The sequence below is a fragment of the Xiphias gladius genome, chromosome 20 (assembly GCF_016859285.1).
Source record: "Xiphias gladius isolate SHS-SW01 ecotype Sanya breed wild chromosome 20, ASM1685928v1, whole genome shotgun sequence".
NCBI classification, from domain to species: domain Eukaryota; kingdom Metazoa; phylum Chordata; class Actinopteri; order Istiophoriformes; family Xiphiidae; genus Xiphias; species Xiphias gladius.
Genome location: NC_053419.1, coordinates 6,518,951 through 6,541,737, shown reverse-complemented (window position 1 = coordinate 6,541,737; position 22,787 = coordinate 6,518,951). Strand labels below are relative to the sequence as shown.

At 38.7% G+C, this 22,787-nt stretch overlaps 2 protein-coding genes across 10 annotated transcripts in view; both read right to left on the bottom strand.

Annotated features, from left to right (window-relative positions):
- igsf9a (immunoglobulin superfamily, member 9a) overlaps positions 1 to 9,430 on the bottom strand; it is a 50,107-nt gene extending 40,677 nt beyond the window's left edge. For 4 of the 6 annotated variants that reach the window (XM_040158121.1, XM_040158126.1, XM_040158120.1 and 1 more), the window contains exons 1-3: positions 9,148 to 9,430; positions 1,058 to 1,152; positions 694 to 897 (exon numbers count right to left, since the gene is read on the bottom strand). In XM_040158121.1, the coding sequence (XP_040014055.1) occupies positions 694 to 897; positions 1,058 to 1,118 (265 nt within the window). In that variant the 5' untranslated portion in view covers positions 1,119 to 1,152; positions 9,148 to 9,430. The remainder of the gene's footprint in view (positions 1 to 693; positions 898 to 1,057; positions 1,153 to 9,147) is intronic. The other 2 variants (XM_040158123.1, XM_040158122.1) reach the window with 2 other exon arrangements.
- An 813-nt stretch (positions 9,431 to 10,243) lies between these two features.
- The window catches only part of LOC120806135 (transmembrane protein 230-like), a 41,939-nt gene continuing 29,395 nt past the window's right edge, over positions 10,244 to 22,787 (bottom strand). Inside the window, exons 1-4 of one of the 4 annotated variants that reach the window (XM_040156918.1) lie at positions 19,937 to 20,063; positions 15,086 to 15,203; positions 14,529 to 14,651; positions 10,244 to 11,022 (exon numbers count right to left, since the gene is read on the bottom strand). In XM_040156918.1, the coding sequence (XP_040012852.1) occupies positions 10,882 to 11,022; positions 14,529 to 14,651; positions 15,086 to 15,187 (366 nt within the window). In that variant the 5' untranslated portion in view covers positions 15,188 to 15,203; positions 19,937 to 20,063 and the 3' untranslated portion in view covers positions 10,244 to 10,881. Of the gene's footprint in view, positions 11,023 to 14,528; positions 14,652 to 15,085; positions 15,204 to 19,936; positions 20,064 to 22,787 lie in introns of those variants that run through there. The other 3 variants (XM_040156917.1, XM_040156915.1, XM_040156916.1) reach the window with 3 other exon arrangements.

Here is a 22,787-nt window from a genome sequence, read left to right as displayed (position 1 = left end):
ATTGTGGTGGTGTACAGAGGCAAAATTATGAAAATTGTGTCACTGTGCAAATACTTATGTACCTAAATGTATATTTGACCTTTTTAAAGTTTTTAATTTTACTAACAATCCCTTAAATTGGGTTAGTAAAAATTGTGACAAAGATATGTACAGAGGAGGACATTTTACAACTGAGAAATAAACTTGTAAGAACGCTATGTTGGACAAGTGGGGATATAATTGTGATACTTTTTGTAAATTACCTCAAATATGTCTTTTGCATCTCTGTATTTCAATTTCTTGTTACTTACCAGCTAACATATAAGCCAATACAGGTATATCTATAGTATGATAAGAAAAATGTTGCTGGTAATATTGGCCACATGCTGATGTTTCAGTCAGGTTCGTCTTGCATGTTAACATGTTGCTGTAGTGTGATATCCTACTTCACCCTCTCTCATCATGACAGCAAGCTCAGTACACAAGTAAAAGCAAGAACAGTGCATAAAAGTACAACATGCACAAAAGTTTGAACAAATGTTATCATGCCACATAAAAACAAACCAGGTTAAAAAGAACCACAATTATACTCTACATGTAGACCATTACAACAATATGTTGCCTAAGACAGTGGCAGACAATTATAGCGATGACAGTAAGGATGTGTCTTTCATTACAATTTTCAGTTGGAGTATAAATATGACAGATGCTCACCCTCATATTGTGGATGGACCCGAGGCACGTAGGATCCAAATTTGATCAAGACAGGGATGTCGAGTCCCTGTCGAACCCATTCTACCACATGCAGAGATGCAGAGGACACAGCAGCTGGGTCTGATGGAGGAAAACTACACACCAACTCCACCACACCTCCAACCTTTCCACGCACCTCCGGCCTCACACCTTCAGTAGACACTGCTGGGTTTATCCGAAACAAAAGGACAGATTACTTTCAGTTAATTACTAACTTAAACAAAATTTATGTTTAACATGGACAATTGCGTGCACATATCTCGGAAAGATTAGCTGAAGGGACAGTGGGATGCAAAATGTCTAATAAAACAATGGAGATACTTACAAAATAGGCAAAAAGCTGCCAACACAGTGAAAGTCTGCAAATATGATCTCACTGGCCCCATATCTGTCACTCATACAACCTGCAGCATGTTCAGTCTGTTGGCAAAAGAGACACAATTGTCACAATCACATTACTTCTGTGGCTGCATGCAAGAGGACAGCTATCTGTGACAGATTTCCAAACTAAAAAGGCTACAGCAGAGCTGCTGCTTCTGTAATAGTTTTACAGACGGGGGGAAGAGGAGCATTCAGATTTTATACAGCTTTCCAATAACTGGAATCATCCCATGTCATTACACAAATGGGCCGAGCTGTCTCTGCTGCCAGAAAAACTCCCTGGCCCTATATTTTTTTCTGAAAGTAAATGTCATAAATGTCACATAAATCTTTTGAGAGTCACGTGTGGAGTGACATCTAAGTGTTTTATTTAGAGCACATCAATGAAGACATTTGGCTGCAGCATCCAGGAGACTCAGCACTCAAAGACAGAGATAAGATGAGCTGATTGGAGCGTAGGCTACAGCAAGGCATCAAGGAGTGCAACTTAATGTCAGGACACAGCGACCGATTTGATCTGGTCAAGATAATCCGTGCTTCAGTTTTATCAAATGTGTATGCTTGAGTGAGGACATCACTACAATAGGTCAGATTTTAGATAAACACAAAAAGGCATCTAGCGTTTTTACCGTCGATCACCTTCTATTGTAGAAAATACCAGCTACTGTATGAATATGACTCTCTAAAATCAGTAAAAACCACACATGCTAATGCAGGGTCTTCTCTTTTTCCACACATTTGTCGTGGCATCATGCAGGCTATTTACAGAGTGCCACGGCGTCTGCTGGTTAAGGTCAGATAGGACAGTCAATGGGCTGATACCAGTTCTGTGATGAATGCACCAGCCTAGCATTACTTGCTGTAGCCCACATCTAAAAACAACATCTCATTAGGCTAAGTTAATTACTATATACTACACCAATTTAAAGAGCAAAGGCTAATTTTTGGTGGCACAGACAAATGCTATAGGCATTTGTTAAACATAGCTATACACCCACAAAGACAAACATCAAAAAGTGTTCCAGATATGACCCAGAAATTGGCTCTGTTGATGTTTACACTGGCAGGGGTGTGACAGCTATTCATAACTCTTCATTTAAAGCAAGCCTGTGTAACATTTGCTGAAGAGCAGCCACTGTGGCTACAAATGACAATTACGGGTGGATGCTGAATGTTAAATTACTGTTAAGCAATTAGCTAAAATGCTAAGCTATTGTAACAGTAGCACAAAAGTCTCCAATGCCCACTTTACAGCTAAAGTTTGCTAACATAAGCTAACATTAGCCACTATAATCTGCTGATCATATAACAGAGTATGGCTGTAGCAGCCGTGTATTTTACTCCTTATGAATTCAACTTTTCAGAGTGTGGTAGTGCTTCTCTCAGAATTTTTATAAATAATTTCCCATATATTGTTATAAGCTAATCACATGTTTTGTATACAACATCTTTATCTGCACAGTAACTACCATATTCAGCTATGCAGCAACTTTAAATAGATGTAAAGTAAAAATTATAGTATTTCCCTCTGAAATGTAGTGGTGTGCAAGAGTGATGTAGCATGAAATGGAAAAGTATAGCACCTCAAACATTGCTCTGACGATAAATGTCTGTGCTTAGTCGCTAGCACTGCTGCGTAGCAGTGGGAAGTACCTCAATACACTGACTAAATAAGGTAAACCTCACACTGCCAACTGTGTGAGTCTTGATTGTGGTGTTGATGGACACTTTTGTTTCTCACTGCAAGGCATAACGGAAATGAAGGAGTAGCTCACAGCAGGACAGAAGTGAAACAATGGTTGCCGGAGGTAAACCAGCTCTAATGACAGCTCATATAAAAAGAATAAAAAAAAGTTATAAACCCTTGGGGAAGAAATTCTTTACTATTCTTGAAGTTTTTAAATTTGAAACTGGAAGCCACAGTGTACAGCTTTTATCATTTCTGGTTGTTTCAAAATACTAGCAGTTTCTACAACAATAGTACAATGTCAACATTAGCACACAGAGTTCAATGCTATACAAATTTATTGTCGGCCATGAAATCTGTTTTTGACTACACCTTAGCAATATAAAACATTGCAACATATGACATCATACATTACAGGCAACGACAACATGCACAGTAACAATAAAACCATCACCTAAGACTTGAATGACATTAAACCTATATGTAGAAAAAGTAATACTGATGTGAAAACTAAATGGTGCTTTCAACGTTATGCATGTATACGTTATACTGTATATTTCATAGTGTCAGTTTGAATTTGGGAAACCTTGAGGGTTCTCAAAATGAATTTAGTGAAGTGACTTTGTTTCTTGTCCATATTGTCTCTCTATCTTTATGTCCATCTATGGTTATATGTTTTGATACTTCTACAAACAAGATAAATGGTCCATTATAAATTAGAATGTTGACTTTAATGTGGCTGGTCAGGGTAATGATGTCATTGTCATTGTCATTGTCGGTTATCTCTACACTTCCTGAATATGATCAGTAAAAACACGCTTGTCCCAGCAGCAGCCCAGGCCATGTCTGCTCTCCCTAACCATTACGCTTTTATGGGCTTTTCATTTTATGGTTGGGGCAAAGTCTGAACCGGTGAAAAACAATTACGCAGGCTGTCAACAGCTGCTGCACTTGTTCATACACACTCCCATGCTTCAACAAACAGCACAAAATACACAGATTTTCCACAAAAATCAAAGCGAAAGTCAAAAATAATCCTCAATCTGTGGCATGTCGGCTGATTCCAGTCTATTGGAACATCAACAGACTTCTATCCCTTGCCCTTCACCTGCATGGCTTTATGCAAAGCAGCACAACAGAGAGTTTACCCTGAACATATTTAATTTGAATTGGGCGTTGAGTGTTTCCTAAGACTGAGCTAGGCAAGCCAAGGTAAAGCTTCAACATTATGATTCTGTTGCTCCTCATCTTCACACAGGGGGCGAGGATGAAAGAACAGCACGCACACGCACGCACACACGCACACGCGCATGCACACGCACACGCAGAGAACAACAGCCGCGACTCTTCCCCGTTTGGCACATAACGAACAGATGCTCAGCGTCTTTCTTCGTTCTTCATCGACTGCCTCTTGTTAAATCATAAGAAAGGCAATGATGAGGACTGAATGCAATGACATTCATGTCCCTGATTAAAGAAATATAACCAGACAATTCTGGTCTTCAATTGCTGTCCACATACAGACAGCTATGGAAGAATCAAAACATCATTTATAGTTTTATTACTCCATCCAGGTGAGACTTATTTGTCTGGTGAAATAACAAGGCAATAAAGTGGAACAAAAGTGGTTTAAAAAAAAAAAAAAAAAAATTAGCTGTGTGGACAGAAAGAGAGCAGAGAAGTGTGGCAAACACAGCAAGGAGAAAGATGAGAGGCAACAAAATCTCGTTAAGCTGCAGGACATTTTCTGTCATTAAATCTGAACCAAAAACTCAAAGAGCTGCCAAACAAAGCGGCCTGCATAGGTGAAACAGTCAGCCATGGTAACACAGATGGTCTCTAGATACTTCCCTCAGATGTATCCTTCCTTCCTCTGACATTGAGGACATGCATAAACATAAGCACGATGACAACACCACACTCTGAAAATGTTTAAAGCTATAATAAATGAGCCAGTAGCTCACAAAAGAAAGTGTGCTGTCTCACACAGATTTATCAGCTGACAGAAATAGAAATGTCAGTGACAGGCATGCTGTTGAAATTCTGTGTTGTTGCTGTTTTAATCTACATAAAGGAGAGAAATGGGGACCAGCTGATTAATTGCGACTGAAGCACAGTAAAAGATTTATCAGCAGCTCTGCCCCTCTTACCCCACCACACTTGAAACCAAAGATAATGTGGCTAATACACATTTGTTTTCTGTTCAAATTCCATTTCTTTCCCACAAGTATTGCCATGGTCCATCTTTGTTTGTGTCTATGCTCAAAACAAGTCCTCTATAATGTTCCAGGAATGTGAAAACGTGATATTTTGTCAGTGGGTTAGGACTGTTTCAACGCTGAGTGTATCTGCCAGCAACCTTAATTGGACATTAACCTCTAAACACACAGTGAAAGTAAAAGGAAAAAAAAGTCAAACTCCTAGTGTGTTGCGACCTAAAAAGGACAGATGAAATATAGTTGGGTTTTTTTTTTTTTTTCGTTTTTTTTACTTTGAACTAACAAAATCATAATGCAAACACTGCTCCAAAGGCACTACTAAAAACATTACCTTCCTACCGAGCTGCATAGTAGTTTCCCTTTCACAGACGATCAAGATGCACATACTGCACTGGGGTAGAAAACAGGTTTGAACAATGTCATAACAGCTTATATACGGACATTTTCACTATTTAGAAATAAAGCCTCTTGCTGTTTAGAGGTGAATTTGTATGTGACACACATCCTTGCACCGCATGACTGATTCGACCTAGTCTTGTTTTGACCTCACGCCAACTTTGATAGACATCTGTAATCTCTGGCAGCTAACATGACCCATGTGGACATATGTGGTGACCTATTTAGTTGTCAGTCCAAAGTGATGATCCTAGATCGCACCATGGACACATCCACCAACGGCTGATTTAGAGCTTTGGCTACCAAGCACTGCCTTTGGTAGAAATGTAGGACCAAACTGTCAAAATGTGACTGCTGCTACAACCCACGTCTACATTCAAATAAACTTGAATATGGCATAGACACGTGCTTCTGCATGCACTTTTTTCCCCTTTTTACATCTCAGCACTGCAGTTCACCAGGTATTCATTACATAGAAGAGTTTATTAGACTGTTCATGCACAGTGTGACATGCAGTTAACCTACAAGGTCACTGTTGTTACACAGTGCATATGGTCCTTAAGTCACAACAAAACTTCGTCTACAGCCATGCTAGCAGTTCTTTAGATTGTGCCCAGCAGTGTTTTCAGCTCAAGCTGACGCTTACATGCTGACACTGACAATGCTAACATGCTGATGTTAAGCAGGTTTCAAGTTTAGCGTGTTCACTTTTTTTGTTTAGCATATTAGCGTGCTGACATAATTAGCTCTAAAACACAAGGTGCATCTGAGGCTAATGTGAATGTCATTGGTAGTATTGAGTAATAAAACCAAAGCTTCATGGCAACACATACAATAGATATTTAATAGCCTGACGTCACACAACGGAATGACGTCAAGTTGATGTCGCATGCTAATTTGCATCATTTATGTCATAATGTAACTATTGTATTTACATTTAGCTATCCATAATTTTACATATATCTAAATTAAATAAAAGAAGTCAAAGTAGAGATAACTGGCGCTACCAAATCTTTTTCATTAGTTGTTATTTTTCAAGCTGCTATAATCACATCAGTATACATCTAAATCTACCTCTAATTTCAAACACATTTCATGTGGGCTGTTGCACAGACTGTGGAAGCATCAAGTGTCGACACTGCCAGCCCTAGAGCCATGTTGCTAGAGTGGCTAAAATGGGGGATCTGAGACTTGACTTGGACTTGTCTACTGTAAGACCTGATTTACTTTGGACTTAGCTCCCGAAAGACTTGACTTGTGACTTGAAATCAAGAACCTCCAGTCAAAGGTCTCAGGATCTGATCTGTTTAAAATCTTAGAACGATAAAGCATAAGTATGACAGTGAAGTACAAGCCTTCTACAGTCTGGCAGCTTGAATATTTAAATATTAGGCCTTGAGAGAGTTTGGTCTCATCTAGGTAAAGAAAATAGAAAATATATTATCAACACAGCTTGGAAAGGAAATCATTTAAATGCAATGTCATTTTATGATTTAGTATTCAGACACCTGATAGATTTGAAACTGCCCCTAAAAGAATTCCAACTCTTCGGCTTCAATTCCTCTTTGCCAGTCGGTTTCCTTCAGATTTTTGAGACCGTTCTTCGTGACACAGTACACATTCACATTATTTCAGAGAAGTTCTTCTCCACAAAGTGCTTACGGTATTTTGTCTGCCCCCTGTGAATGTATATTTTATTTTTTTATGGGTTACACATTGCTTCAGAAAGCCCATTTTTTTAAAATTCTATCAAAAGTTTGCCCTCTTCATCTGCATTTAAGAGAAAATATGACAGATTTAAAGCAGAGCAAAGAAAGGGAAAATAAAGAGGTTTCAACTATGTTGGTACTGCACCTCTATGCTCAGAGTACAAACATTAGGTATCTTTTGAAAATCACATACAATTACATCTCAAGTCATGGCTATTAATATGCAATTGAAGTCCAAGTCCTAAACTTTGTGTTTCAAGTCCTATATAAACCCTTCAAAAAATTTAAAGCAACTTCAGCTTTCATTAACAGTGAGTATAATTTAAAAAAATGTACAGAAAAATATAATTATTTTTTTTAAAACTAACAAATAGCAGAACAACATTTAATTCTTTACTTTAAAGACCCTGAAAAACCATTTTGCCCAGGGATCTACTTACTATGAGTGGTGGGGTACTGTATGACCTCGCTATTTTCTGCCAAAGTTAGAAATGTTTTGGCTATTTCACATCAGAGATTTTTTTCTGTTTTTCTGTCTCTCTTTTCTATAACTGAATCTGATGACAGCGAGATCGATGAATAATACCTAATAGAACATTTTTTAAATTGATTTTCGCTTACTTGATCGTGACTATCGGTGTTAGGAACAAACACTTAAGATTTGAAGTCAAGTTTTCAGGTGTTTTAAAAAGGACAATACTGCCAGTTTTTATTGTGTTTTTCCTACATTCTGGCAGTTGTCAATTTTTCCATTCATGTAGTGTTACAGAGACTTTCTGGACATGGATAATTCATTACAGAGATCATCATTTCTCCTCTAATTTTTGTCAAAGTTACATTATTGTTGAGGGGTGATTCAGTGCAGAATTTCCAAATGAGTCTCTTCTTAACAACTACATTCCTAATCTTAACACCTCACCAGGCTTTTTAAAAAGGTCATGAGCGATGCAGTGGGGTTAGGCACGCCAACACTGGTATGAGCTTAATAGAAGGTTTAGCAGGTAATAATTTGCATCTACATCAGTCTGCTTTAAGTATCAGATGAGACGTGCATCTTTATTATTCGGGGGTGTCAGGCAAACCCTTTCCCTTCACAAAAAAGTACACTAAATTAATTTCCACTCAGCTCCCTCTGATGATGTAATTTTTATGAAAATATTATATTATGGGAAACTTCACTCATCTGGCACCTCAGCAGACTCTATCAAACCAGAAATTGAAATTGAAATCAGTAAATGAACCTTGTCAGAGGGAAGTTAGTATTCCCATAATTGGCGAAGTAAAGATCGACTCAGGTCTCCAACAGCACAAACAGTTTTCATATTCTGGCTCCGGCTCTACTTATTACTCTATTGTAAGGGAGAGATCTACATGTCGCTTACACTGTTATATTGTTAAATGTACTGAATAGGATAAGAAATGAAAGACTTTAATCAGTTGAGACTCTGTTCTTCTTTGAACCACAAATGATAAAAAAGTACGTTCATCTGAGTGAAAAATTATTTCAAACCATACTTTTATGATTGTAAAGAAAATACATGAAACTAAAAGTATTTGCCACTTTAGTTTTTTGTTTCCAGTTGTCTAGAGATTCACCATCTTATCCGTGTTTTTAACAGTTTTATGCTTTCCAATAACTTAATCGTTTGTTCTAAAAGGTGGGCACACCTCTATTAAACCAATGAAAAGAAGAAGAGCCAGAGGGGAAACAGCACAGGGACGCCGTGTAAGTGATAAAACACAGGCCTTACTGGCATCTGAAGGCTCGAATTGGTCCCCGAGAAGCGACCGCTTGCTGAGTTCAAGCTCCAAAAAACGTCTTGTCAGGTTCACATTACAACGTAAAGCCCCCGTAGGAACTTCATCACTCACGTCTGAATGCAGGACACAGTTGAGAGGAAATTCCGCACTTCTCAGAAGGAGCTCAGAGCATTAACTCCTCATCCTTCCAAAGTTGCTGGAAGTCAGAAACTTACAGAACCACTATCACCCGTTTGTTTGTTTTGTTTTGAATTGAACTTACCCTACCCGTACGACGGTGTCCGACGGCCGCCGGTGGCTTTCCTTTTTTAAGAACACATCCGTCGCATGGTCCTGGTTTAGTCCGTCTTGTGCCTGACTTGGCTCCGCGTGGAGCCCGGGTCACTGACCGTCAAACCAAAAGCAGGGCCTCGTTCCTTTGTGGCGATGCAAACTACCCGGAGTACGAGCGTTTTCTCCCTGAATCCCGCCGGCGACAGGTGTTCCCTTCACCTGCAGGTGACAGTGAAGGATCGACGCAATTTGTTGCGCCCACGCTGAGCTCCTGAGAGTCCAACCCCCCTCCCCCCGGCTGCTCCTGGTTCCTTGTTGTGTTGAAATGATTTAAACCACCTCAAACTACAGTTACCCATCAGCGTCCCATAAGCCCATTCATGTTAAGGCCAATGCTGATTTCATGAAAGAGTTTGTTTGTGCAGGCAGAGGATGGCGAGGCGGGTTTTTTCTTCTCAGCCCTTATTCCCCTGATGGCATCCAGTTCAGTGGTAACCACAAGAGGGTGTCCTTTACTTGCTGTTTGTGAGCAAACCAGGACAAAAAGTTCAAGTTACACTTGTTGGACCAGTGATTTAAAATAAACCTTTATTATTGATATATTTCCTCACTAATACAGTGAGGAAAGTGGTTTCTAAGCATATTCACAGATGCCGCCCTTTCAAAAGATTGTCTTTAAAGATTCAGGAACAAATAAACTGCTTTTTGTGACTTAATGCTGAAGATGTTCTTCATTTGTTTTTGTATTTCGATTTTTCTTTGCTAAGATTTTTCATTACTGAGAGATTCTGTTCACTCCGGAATATTTCTTACCAAAAGTAATAACAACAACAAATATAACTTTAAATTTTTGTGTTTCTGTGTGTGTGTGTCTCACAATACACACTTGCATGTTCTTTTGTATGTAATGCTCCGGTATTGAGAATTAAGTTTTAGTTGGAATGGAAATGGTTTGAGTCACAATTTATTTTTATAGTCTGCCATCACAGTCATGTCTCAAAGGACTGCGATCAATAACCACAGTAAACCAAACATCAGATTCTAGTTCAGATTTCTTTTTATTTATTTATTTTTTTTAAATCAAGCAAACATAGGTAAAAATACATCTTCCCTTAACATTTTAAAATCAAATGAATATGCACAAATACAAATATTTCATACAGTAAGTAATACATTTCATTCAAAAATATACTGTACTTTGACAAAGCAACCAATCGTTAGTACTGCAAATATAATCCTTTGGGGAGAACTACATCCTCCAAGCTTTTCAATATATTACATAGACTATAACCACAAATAAATATCTGTTGAAGATACACTGTAAGACTGTGCGATAAGCACAAAGATTCCCAGTCATCCAGGTAAAGGACCTTCTAGCAGTAGTAAGCTGAAGGCATCTGTGTAGACTCCAAAAATGTTTCACCACTAATCCAAAGTTTGAATGAGTGGCAATTATTGAATATCAGCAAAATGTAGCTGTGTCATGGCATCCTCTACTCATTACGTGTTTGGTTCACTTTCAATAAAGTTGAATCTCTAAAGCCTCTAAGGTTTGTAAAGCTTTTGTGTGGAGGACGATAGGGCACATAGCAGAGAATAAATAGGACTGAATGTCCTATTTATATTTATTTAGAAACTCAAATTAAACAGCAGGCAACAGTCTCAGCATACACAGTGCAGCAATAGCAGAGAATTCTCCACCAATCAGCGGCTCTCATTTGGTTCAGTCACCAAAATCTGGGATGTCGTCGTAGGAGTAACCCCGGTAACCCTTGGCAGCGTAGTAGGCAATTCTCAAATGATAAAATCCAGGAAGGAAAACAAGCAGTCCTATGATGATTACAGGAATGGTACGGTCTACATGCTGAAAACAAAGAGGAACAGAGGGGATTACAAGTAGACATTTCTTCAGGTGTGTGTCAGACCTGCTATTTATTCACTACTAAGACCCTTCACCATTTGTAAAAATAAAATAAAATAAAGTAAAAAATAAAAAATCATACACTGGAACACTGTACTTGGTAATGAGATGCTGGAGGAAGCATCACAGAGTCCCTAATGTTCTCAGCAGGCTTTAACATACTTATTTCCACATCGCCTGCTAGAATGACATATACATCCTCTGAATGAAAAGGGTCTGCAGGAGGCACACAGATATGATGACTTAATCTGCCTGAGATCTGGTTTTGTTTAAATCTGTCATTTCACACACAGGGAAGCTAACCACCAGAAGGCACAGGCAGTCTCGTCAAATGCCAAGGTGATGTGTTTACTGTCACCGGTAGATGGCAGTCTTGTGCACTGAGTTACTGTAACCCACTCAATGTTTTTTTTCAAAGATGCACTGCTGAATGAGCCATGGTATCATCTTATTGTAGTTTTAAGGCTTTGAAACATAATGTTTGCCTGTGTCATGTACATGTTCTATTGAGATATATATCAGGTGGTACTTAAAGGATCAATTCACTCAAATTCCCAAAAATAACATAAGAAGTTACAAAAAACATACCAAAAAAATAACCATTGAAATATCTGATTTTGTAATTTGACAAAAGGTTAACTTACTCTTTTTTTCAATCTTTCGACTACATCTCATGGTCTTCATCAGGCAATAGAGTTTGCTCAGTTGTAATAGAGATGGCTTAGTTGCCATCAATTGACTGAGGTACTATACTTACAGTAGGTCACGTGATGACAATTAAGCCATTTCCTCCAGAACTGATCAAACTCCATTAACCAATGATCCGCAGGTTATGCAGACCTTGTGTTAAGTTTTTTTTTTGTGTGTGTGGGTGTTTGTTTCTTGGTAGAGAATAACCTCAATGTCTTTTTCTAATTTTGGGAAAACTGACCCTTGATTCTTGATTCTAAAATACAACTGTTTAATATATGAATTGTTATCATCTCCACCAAGGAGGTCATGGGATACCCCGTGTCTGTCTGTCTGTCTGTCTGTCTGTCTGTCTGTCTGTTATTTGGTGGAGGGATGGGGTATGGGCCAGGAAAGAACCCATTCAATTTTGGGGCAAATCATTTACTATGAATTTGAATTTTTTTCCCTATGAAGTCTGGCAGAGGTCCTAACTCTACTGAGCAAATTTTCTAGTTAGCATTAATAAGAAGTTGTGATGCCATGGGTAAGGTAAGGCTACTTTCAACATGGGTTTCATTTTCCTTTTATTTGCCCCTGCAATACTTGACTGTGTTCAAAACTTCTTTTCACAATGTTCGCTGAAGACCGTGACATACAGTAGCTCCAGTTCACCGGAACCACTCCTGCCCAATACACACATACATACCAAAAAACAATTAAATCAGATTCTTTCAACCCAAAACTCCTACAATTTCTTGCGATTAAAACCTACTTGCATGTCTTTTCTCCATTATCCATTGCTTGAACCTTTTGTAATTTGTGGTATTAGATATGCCATTTTAACTTGCGTGGGCTAACTGGCAACTAGACGGCTCAAATACTCTGATGCTGACTTCATGTCACATCAAATTTTCTGCAAATACAATCTGCAGACAGGAAAAAGCATTCACATTAACCTCCTACTGATAATTACAAATATAATATGTGAAGGCTCTGTAATCCACATGGAGTCATGAATTTCAGATGCTGAAGCCACAGCAGGGGATCCACCAAAGTTGGCACTCAAAAGTATAAAATATCAAAATCTTTAGTTCTATTCAAAGACACACAAACCACTATGGCCAGGAAAAGCAAGAGCTCAGCAGAAAACTGGCAGTAAGGCAGTAAAATGTCAGGACAACTGTTTAATTACAGCTATTTAAAGACAAGATTATCTGCAGCGTGAGTGTTTTAATTACTGCTTGAGCTGACATTTTGGAGGTTGTGTTTGGTTCTCTAGATGTGCTGAAAAATACTGTTGGGTATCAAACCACAGTAATGTTTTGGTACAGACTGACAAGCTTCTGTAGCACCGAGTATTGAAAACGGTCAAGCAGAAGAAGCTGGTCTCGGATGTATGGTCATATTCAGTGTTTTTCTTATTCTATGATCAAATTGGTCCTGATTTAAATCAAAATGTCTCCAATTTTAGACTATTTAATTTAGGCAAATTTCTTGGATGGCTGCTTATGTTTAGACAACATTTAACATTTGTTCATTTTATACTGAAAAGAAAAAACTGTTTTGCTGACCCTGTCCTAGTCGAGAGAGCATCAGTACCTGTAGACTGGAGCTATAATTCTCTTTTGCTATGTTAGAAAAATATAATAAAGCATAAATATTAATAAAGGATCATTTTTACACTGTGGTGTCAACAAGAAACATGTTAAATAGTGAGCTTTAGAGGCGCTGGTAGGCAGATTTTGTTACCTTGAGAAAGAGCCGGACTAGCTGTTTCCCTCTGCTTTTAGCCTTTATGCAATGCCAAGCTAAGCAACAGCTGGCCATAGTTTCATATTTAGGGTACAAATATGAGAGTGGTATCCATCTTCCAAACTCACTTTCAGCAAGGAAGCAAATAAGCATATTTCCCAAAATCTCAAACTATTCATTTAACATTAAGATGGATCTAGGATGCGCTGAAGACTTCGTTAATCTAACAGCCTTCAGAGGTGTTTAGAGACGTGCTCTGTCCACATGACAAAAACATAAACACAAAGCTTCTCTACTATTTCACATGTAGTTATAACATAAACAGAAATACTCTACATCTTCCAAACAGAAGCATCTTTGTCACAAATGGATTTTCAGGAGACTTGTATTCTGGGAAAAAGCCTCACAGTGTACTTACTGTCAGTTTTCAGGAACCCAAACATTATGGGAGAAAGTGACATGCCTAACAATAAGCTTTTTGGCAACAGACCAAGAGATCATATTTCAATTCATTTGCTGGGGACACATTTCAACGAAAGTCCATCTACAGACGGGTGACAAATTAAAGGAAAAACCTGAAAAATTAGTGGAGAAACAGGATGACAATGCCCCCATCCATAGGGCACGAGGGGTCACTGAATAGTTGGATGTGTACGAAAATGATGTGAATCATATGCTATGGCCTTCGCAGTCACCAAATCTCAACCCAACTGAACACCCATGGGAGATTTTGGATGTGTTAGACAGCATTTTCCACCACCATCATCAAAACACCAAATGAGTTAATATCTTTTGGAAGAAAGGTGTTCATCCCTCCAGTAGAGATCCAGAGACTTGGAGAATCAATACCGAGGCGCACTGAAGCTGTTCTGGTGGCACATGGTGCAACACCTTGCTAAGACACCTTATGTTGGTTTTTCTTTTAATTTGTCTGTATATCGACTCTAGACAAAATCAGCAGTTTTTCATTTAAATAGATTTTATAACCAAATAAACAGCTGAACGGATTTCATGTTCAAACTCACCTCAACCTTTATGGTTCCTGCCTGAAGAAGGGCCCCGAAGATTATCAGTAAGGAGCCAATCAGAAACAGGAATATTGCCAGTGCAATCGCCTTGTATGGGACCTTTGGGGGGCTTTTCTTGAACTGGAAAGTGTTCAGTTGTTGGACAAAATACAATACATTTAGCTTTTTGAGCTGTTTTAGCATAAATATGGTTAATAACTGCACGAAGTAAGGCTTAGCTGAGGTACTGTCTCCTGATTGTGCTCACAAAGAAGATACATCACTTTTATAGTAAACATTAGAATCATTTCAGTGTATGAAAACAAAAATAGTCTGTGTTAATCAGAAACAAACTTTATCTGAGCTGTTCTTTTGCAGGCGGCTACTCAATTTTCCTCTGGTATAACCACAAAAGGCTTTGGCACATTAAATGGGATTTAACTCAAATGAATCGCTTGTGGTAGTAAATGGGTTACTAATTACCAGGCTGCTGAACAATCCATAGAGGAGCATGACACAACATCAGAGGCTATATCAGGTTTGAAGTTACCAAAGAAGAAGAACAAGTCTCTTACCTGTAAGTCTATATAACCATCCTCATCAGCAGCCAGCCGTGAATACTTGGCCTTGTTATTAGATATTCCAGCACCCAACATATTGCTTCTCGCTGCTTTCATTATGGCATAGGAGCTGCTTGGAAAGAGAGATGCAGCTAGTTAATAATCCATGATCACCACAATCATTTGTAATTTCTGACTCTATCTTATTTCTCAACTGTACTCTTTGACAACGCTGCTCACTGATTTATAACATATGGCCCAATAGATCGAGAGATATTAAAGTTATATCAACTAGGGTGTAAACAGTAAGTCCTGGATTTAGTATTTCCGAAACTACTGATCTCCTGGGATTTTCACACACAACAGTCTCTAGAGTTTACTCAGAATGGTGAGAAAAAAAAAAACATCCAGTGAGCAGCAGCTCTGCGGACGGAAACACCTTGTTGATGAGAGAGGTCAGAGGAGAACAGCCAGACTGGTTGGAGCTGACAGAAAGGCTACGGTAACTAAGACAGCAACTCTTTACAACTGTGGTGAGCAGAAAAGCAATTCAGAATGAACAACATGTCGAACCCTGAGGCGGATGGGCTACAACAGCAGAAGTTAAGTCAGGTTTCACTCCTGTCAGCCAAGAACAGAGATCTGAGGCTGCAGTGGGCACAGGCTCACCAAAACTAGACAGCTGAATAATGGAAAAATGTAGCCTGGTCTGCTGAATCTGGATTTCTGCTGATGCACGCAGATGGTAGGGTCAGACTTTGGTGTCAACAGCGTGATTTCACGGACCCAACCTGCCTTGTATCACAGTCTAGACTGGTGGTGGTGGTGTGATGGAGTGGGGAATATTTTCTTGGCTCACTTTGGGCCCCTTAATACAAAACAATCATTAAGGCTGATTTGAGGGGAAAGGGAGGCCCTACCCAGTATTAGTATGGTGTTCCTAATAAAGTGCTTGGTGAGCGTATACTGTCGCACACCCTTGCTTGAGCAAATATCAATTTTAAAGAGCTACAGCACAACTCCTGAAAGCAAACCCAAGTAAAGATTTTAGCCAGACTGAGAGGTTAGTGAACAGAAGATTCTCGTCCCTTCTTTTTATTTCCACTGTGTCACTTTTACTTAAGCATGTAAACACTAAACTGATATTTTCAGCCAGTCTGATACAACACTCATTTTCACTCTTGAAACTAGGGCAAGGTCACTGACCGTCTCCACAAAACTTGTTTTGTGTTCAAACATGAGAGGATGAAGAACTAGCAACTGCGAGTAGGCTATAATCCTGTGTTGCAGCCATCCTCTCTCGGCGACATTCCTCCACTCTCTCCTCAAACTCAGCTATTGATGCTGCTACTCTAGCTGCTCTCCTGGGCAGACTGGGTGTGAAATTGATGTTGTCAGTCTTAACAATAACCAAAGGTAACTGTCTACCAGTCACATACTCTGATTGCAAGGTAAACCTGTCTGGAAATCATTATTCCCCAATCCATGCAGGTTTGGCAACATGGCAACAGCTGCCTTATGCTGAGATCAGATTTATTCAAGCTAACGTGAGCTCAATGTGAGGGTGAGGACTGAAACTTGGTAGCGAGTGGCCAGTGAGCCCAGTCCCAGAACACACACACAGCACATTCTCATGCACACCCCGAATGTCAGGTACATAGAGAGGGCACGTAAAGACTTTGGGGTTTTTTTGATGGTTCAACACCACCGATGCGACGGCCCGTCAGGATATGTCCCGGTATGACCGATGGCCAGTCCAACTATGGCACAGAGGGAGGGGAGAGGGGAGGACGGACCAAAGAGTGCATTTCCTTCTTTCTTGCAACAGAAGTGGACACCCCAATTTTCTGGTAATATGCCACCCCTGTTTGTTTGGAGTATGAATTCAACAGTTGGCCAACTCATACACATAGCTATTTTAAGATATCTTTTTCACACACAGCAGGGAAAGAATCATTTCATGTGATGCTTCTGTTGAGAGATTTTTGAATTGATCTAGCGCTCCTTTTTCAGCCATGATGGCTAACGCTTCTCATACTAACATGTATTTATTGTATGTATTGTACACAAGCCAGTCACCAATATTAAAGACAATTTATCATAAAATATGACAAATAATAACCCCTTCGTTGCACGCAACATCCACACACAAACGGAAAAACAAACTAGAAAAATACTACAGCACTGATCTGCCCCACAGGAACTCAGAGAAGTGTAACTACACATGTAATCTGTTCTTCCTTAAGGCCTTAGTTTTTTTATATTGACAGACTTTGGCTCTGTGCATCCTTGCAATAGAGCCCCCCACAGGAAACTAAATCAATGAATAAAAACTGTTGTTCCTGCTTGAAAAAAGTATGTAGGAGCTTTCAGAAATAAATCATGCCACATTGCTGGCAGGTGTCACATCCACTCACCCCCGAGCCTCTGTGATGAGAAGAGCTCCAGGTAATAGTTCTTGTGTAGTTACAGCACTTAATGTAGCAAGCAAATACTGTAGATTTTGCAAAAATTGAGGAAAGTGTTTACAATAGTGCTGAGCGTTAAAACATTTAATTGTCATCGATATGAACATGCACAACAAACACATATCAAAACACTGCCTGAAACACTATGAATGAGAAAAGTCATTGTATTTTCACGCACCATGCAGTCACACTCAGCATGCAAACATTTGACCTATAAGAGGGAGCCCTGGATACATGGGCCATGCATTCACACCATTTGGCCAATCGGATGAAACCCCAGCTAGCTGTCAACTACCCTCAGGTTAATTGGTGTCAATTTGGTGTTGACTGTGAGGTTAGCTAGGATGTCTGAGGAAGAAGAGAAGAGCGAGGGAAATGTGGTTGACGTAGACCTTGTGGTGAAAAAGAACAGCACTTCTGCTACTGGGAATTTTTTTGATACAGGAGAGACGACGTGTTACAAACACCGGTACTGCGTAAAACATGCCCAACAGTTGTGGCAACTGCCAGAGAAAACACAACGGACGGCAAAACCCTACATCAGCCACGGTGTACAATTCGTGGATCAAGAATCTTAAATGAAAACCCGATGTCTAATGACAGCCTACTTCCCGGAGAACACACCGGAGAAAACATCACATGTGCACTAAATGATGCTTTGGCCAACTGGCATCTGCTGGAAGAGCAGGTAGTTTAGTTGAATAAGAAATAGCAAACTGTCTATGAGGAATTTGGTTTGTTTACATGCTACTTCTGCTTAAACACTAATGTTGCTAACATTGGTCAGTGGCGTTCACCATTATGAAATAGCCTACAGAGAATGCCAGCTTTGCGGTTGCTGCTGCTACTAGTTTATTGTTATTAACTACATTATTGATTTTGCCTCTGTGTGATACGCAGTGGAGATGTCAGCAGTCCAGTCTGTCCGTTTAATGGCTTGCAACCATAAACGTCAGGTCATCTTTTTATGCACAAAATATTTTTTTCCTCATTTCGGGGATCCCGCCCATTTCCCTCCATTTGTCTCGGCTGTTTTTCTGTCACCGCAATGCACTGCAAAGACACTACTGTGACATACACTCCAAATTGGTCTATATGAACACAAGTATCACATATTTTATTATACTTTGTCAGGGTTCTCGTCAGGGTTGCAGCTACGCTTGAGGACACTGGCCATGCCCTCAATACAGTGTCTGAGAGTTTGCAGTATTTGACAAACTGAGGAGGAATTTACATTCTACAATTACACAAAAATGGTATGGTGTGCTTAAAAGGGCGCTGGTAATATATTTAGACTAATGTCTTTAAATTTTACAGTTTTTAAAAAATTAATATACAATACTGGGATCTATTATTTCTACACCAGAATTATATTGTGGCAGTGTTGCAAATTTGTATCAGTGCTGTTTACAGGCAGGTGTTTTTTTTAAATATTATTTTAGTATTAGCTATTTAAGTCCTCGTGTATCCTACTGTTTTTATTGTTCATCATAGAATTGATTTGCCATACTTTATGGCTGCAACCCTGTCTCTCTGTGTTTCTAGTGCTGCAGCTGGTGGTGGCCTTCAGTGACAGGTGTGGTCGATGTGCTGGGACTTCGGTCACTTTTGATGGTGATATGGTTTGTGGTGGCACATTTTATCAGTGTGGTGTTTTTTTTATTTGAAGTGTGTTTTGGTTTATGTTATATTTCTCCCAGATAGAATACTCCCAGTGCTCCATCAGTGGGTGGTTGGCTTTCCGGCCGTGGTACGACTTTCTGTCCCCTCTTCCTTTCTTCCCCTTCCCCAAAATTTTTGTACATGTGTACTGAATAGCCAGTTATGACAGATAACCCACACAGACTGTTGGAACCTCTTCACTGAAGCTCCTGTGTCTCAATTCACCTATGTTACATATTTAAGGCGTATATACTGTATGACACTGTTAAAGCTCCCTTTAACTGTACCATGTCTTACTGTGTCGCCATAAAGTTGTCACTAAAAAAAACACAATAAAACCTTAACCTTAGGAAAAGAAAGTAAGAGAGAAGAGTTGTATATCCTCCCCATAAGTGTAAGCTGCTATTTAAATTCGCAATCCTCCACTTACCTACAGTATGTTATCCAAAATCCCTACATAGGCTATGGCTAATTACTGGTAACAGTATATTAGTCGCTTCTGTGCATTAATCATATCATGTAACTGAGGCTTTTGACCAGCAGATTAGTAAAACTGAAGCTGTTCGCTGCTGAGTGAACGTCTAATATGAATTTATTTCTGATTTTAAAAAATCGTACCTAATTAAAAGGAGCATTAGCTCCTTACAAGTTGCGCTATCCAAAGCCAGCTAATGGAAACTGACATGTCCGACTACATTCATTAAAAACTCGATACTTCTCCTTGTCCCCCTCTTACCTGAACTTGAGTTATGATAAAAACAGTATATGTTGTTATCCGGCGTAGACTGCTGCTCTGTGGTGCCACATCTACAGTGTTTTTATTAATGGAAAATCAGTTTCAACTTCCTTGTTTTGGCGCATTGCGCATGCGCACAGAATTGTGCTGACAGGCTTCATGTCCGAGTTGTCCAACCATGTCCAGGCTGAATAAAGTTAGCTAATAATCATTGGTGGAGGAAGAATCCAGGTCCTCGACTTATGTAGTAATAGCAGTCCCATAGTATAAAAATGTTCACTCACAAGTTTAACATATTCTTTCAAAATTTTACCTTAATAAATGTTTTATTAACTAAATGTAATTAAAGTATCAAAAATAAATGTTTTGCAGCAGAAACGCAACTCTTTCACTATCAAATTGTTATTATATTATTGGCATATGATTGTATTATTGTATGTTATACTGGATTATTATTCTTAATGAAGCATAACTCTGCAAGCAATAATTTGATGTAGTAGTTTGGTCATTTTGTGTCTCTTTGTGCTCACGTTGAGTCTCTAGTCATTTGACCAGCTATAAATGGAGATAATGGAGTAAAATATATTCAAATATATAAAACAAAATTCTCTCTGAACTGTAGTGGAGTAGAAGTATGAATTAGAATAAAATGGTAATACTTAAGTACCTCAAAACTTTACAGTAATTGATCAAACATATTTATTTATTAATTTTAGTTGTTATCAATACTTTATTCCAAAATTACAAGATAACCACAGAAAAAAGCCTGCCCCTTGCAGTACACAGTCATTGCAACACATGACTGTGTACTGCATTATTACAATAAATAGAAATTTCATCCATTGTGCAAAAACATTTTTCATGACCTTTCTCCTCCTTGGTCATTCACTGCTAAATAATAACCATGTGTTTTGTCACATGTCTTTCAGTCAATTGCAAAATAGTAATGGAATTGAAAGTTTTCAGCAAAGAACAGTGTTTTCATCCTTTCCATAAGAAACCATTCATAAACTATTGATGTTGTATTTTAGCTTGCTGTGCTTTTTTGTCACTATGGTTTATGTAAGCCCAAGCAATGTGCACTGATGTGCAGGCATTTAGGACAAACAAAGGTACAGTAACTGAACCCTCCATTTAAAATTTCAGGCAGGCAGTCCTCAAAAAACATTACATTTTGTTAAATTTCAGTCACACCCTTTTTTTTTTGTAGCTTCACACCAATACTTTCCTTGGAAACTCCTTTGTATCTCTCTTGCTCATGTTTATAATCAAATTCCAGTCTGTTTGCTTATTGGTTCTGCACTTGACTGGGTAAGCAGATAGTAAATGATACTGAACCTTCAGAAAAAGATCCTTAGTTTTAGCTTTCTACAAAACAGAATACCTATCATAACAGTCAGTGACAATATTATTGTTGAACTGATATGGATCTTTGAAAGTTGAGACAATGACTTTTGTTTTTGTTGAGAAGAGATTCTCAGAAATAAATGTAATCAATATTTCCATAAGATTTAAATTCTTTGTATGGTGTCAACTCAGTTTGAGCTCTTACAGGACAACTCTGCAAACCCACACAAACTCTTTTGTATTTTAAGCTATGTGATAGAAAATTAATATACAGCAGCCTCAAAGAAACTTATTAAACTTTTGTCTATATAAAACCCCATCATCTTATATAAGATACTTCCTTTCCTGATATGTGAATGCACCAGCATAGTGGTAGTTCTTCATTGTCTGATATTATTATCTGTTGTATGTGAAGACTCCTGTGTTAATTTTCCATAAAGCAATAAACTCCACTTGAAACTGTCTGCTTCTTAGAGTGTCAACTACATGTACCAACAAAGAGTCTGTCAGCTTTGTTAGATGCAGACATCTAGACTGAAAGTGCTATAAATACTTATTGAACTGTTTTGGGGAAATGCAGTATGTTCCAATCAAATCAAGTCAACTGATGACAAACATCACCAATGATGGCTTCACAGCCCATGCAGACTATCAATGGCATCAGCCACCTTCCCCCAGACAGCATTTTTTTTTCTAACAGAATCAGATAGGAAAAGTAAGAGAGTTCGCACAGTTCAGGAAATAATGATAAAATTATAAATATCTTATCCTTGAGACAAGCCATGATGCTGCATGCACAGCCGTAAGAGTGTCACATGCAGCATCATAGCTCCAGTCATTTGTTGTGTACCTATGTTAATATATAATGATATATAGGTAATAGTCTATAAAGTTTAAATATTATAACAAGATTAAGACTATATACACATGCTAGCAGCCCTCTGAAGCTGTACTTCCTGTAGGTACAACAATACCATATACTGTAGTCTCTGAGCAATGCTATGACCTAAGTGCTAACATCAGCTTGCTAACATGTTCACAATGACAATGCTAAGGAGCTGAATTTTAGCAGGTAATGTTTATAGTGTTCACCATCTTAGATTTGTGTGTTTGTATGCTATATTATATATATATATAATTGGCACTTAGCACAAAGAACAGCTAAGGCTGATCGGAATGTCATTAGTTTTGCAAGTATTTGGTCATAAACCAAAGTATTGCACAATTTAAAATCTTGAACTGATGATGGAGATCAGATCATGAATTCAGTGCAATTTTAATCAGAGTGACCATCCTTCATTCATTTGCACAAATCCAAATAACTCCTTATCAACCACAGCCACACCACGTCATTTTGGGAAGCCACTGGCAGTATTAAGAGTAAAAAAATCTTACAGTTAGAGGGAGCAAACAGTTTGAGCCTGGAGTCAACTGTCTTTTTCTACTGATGGCAGGAAACCAGAGACCTTCACTGAGAACTTACTGTGCTCAAATATCAACTCTA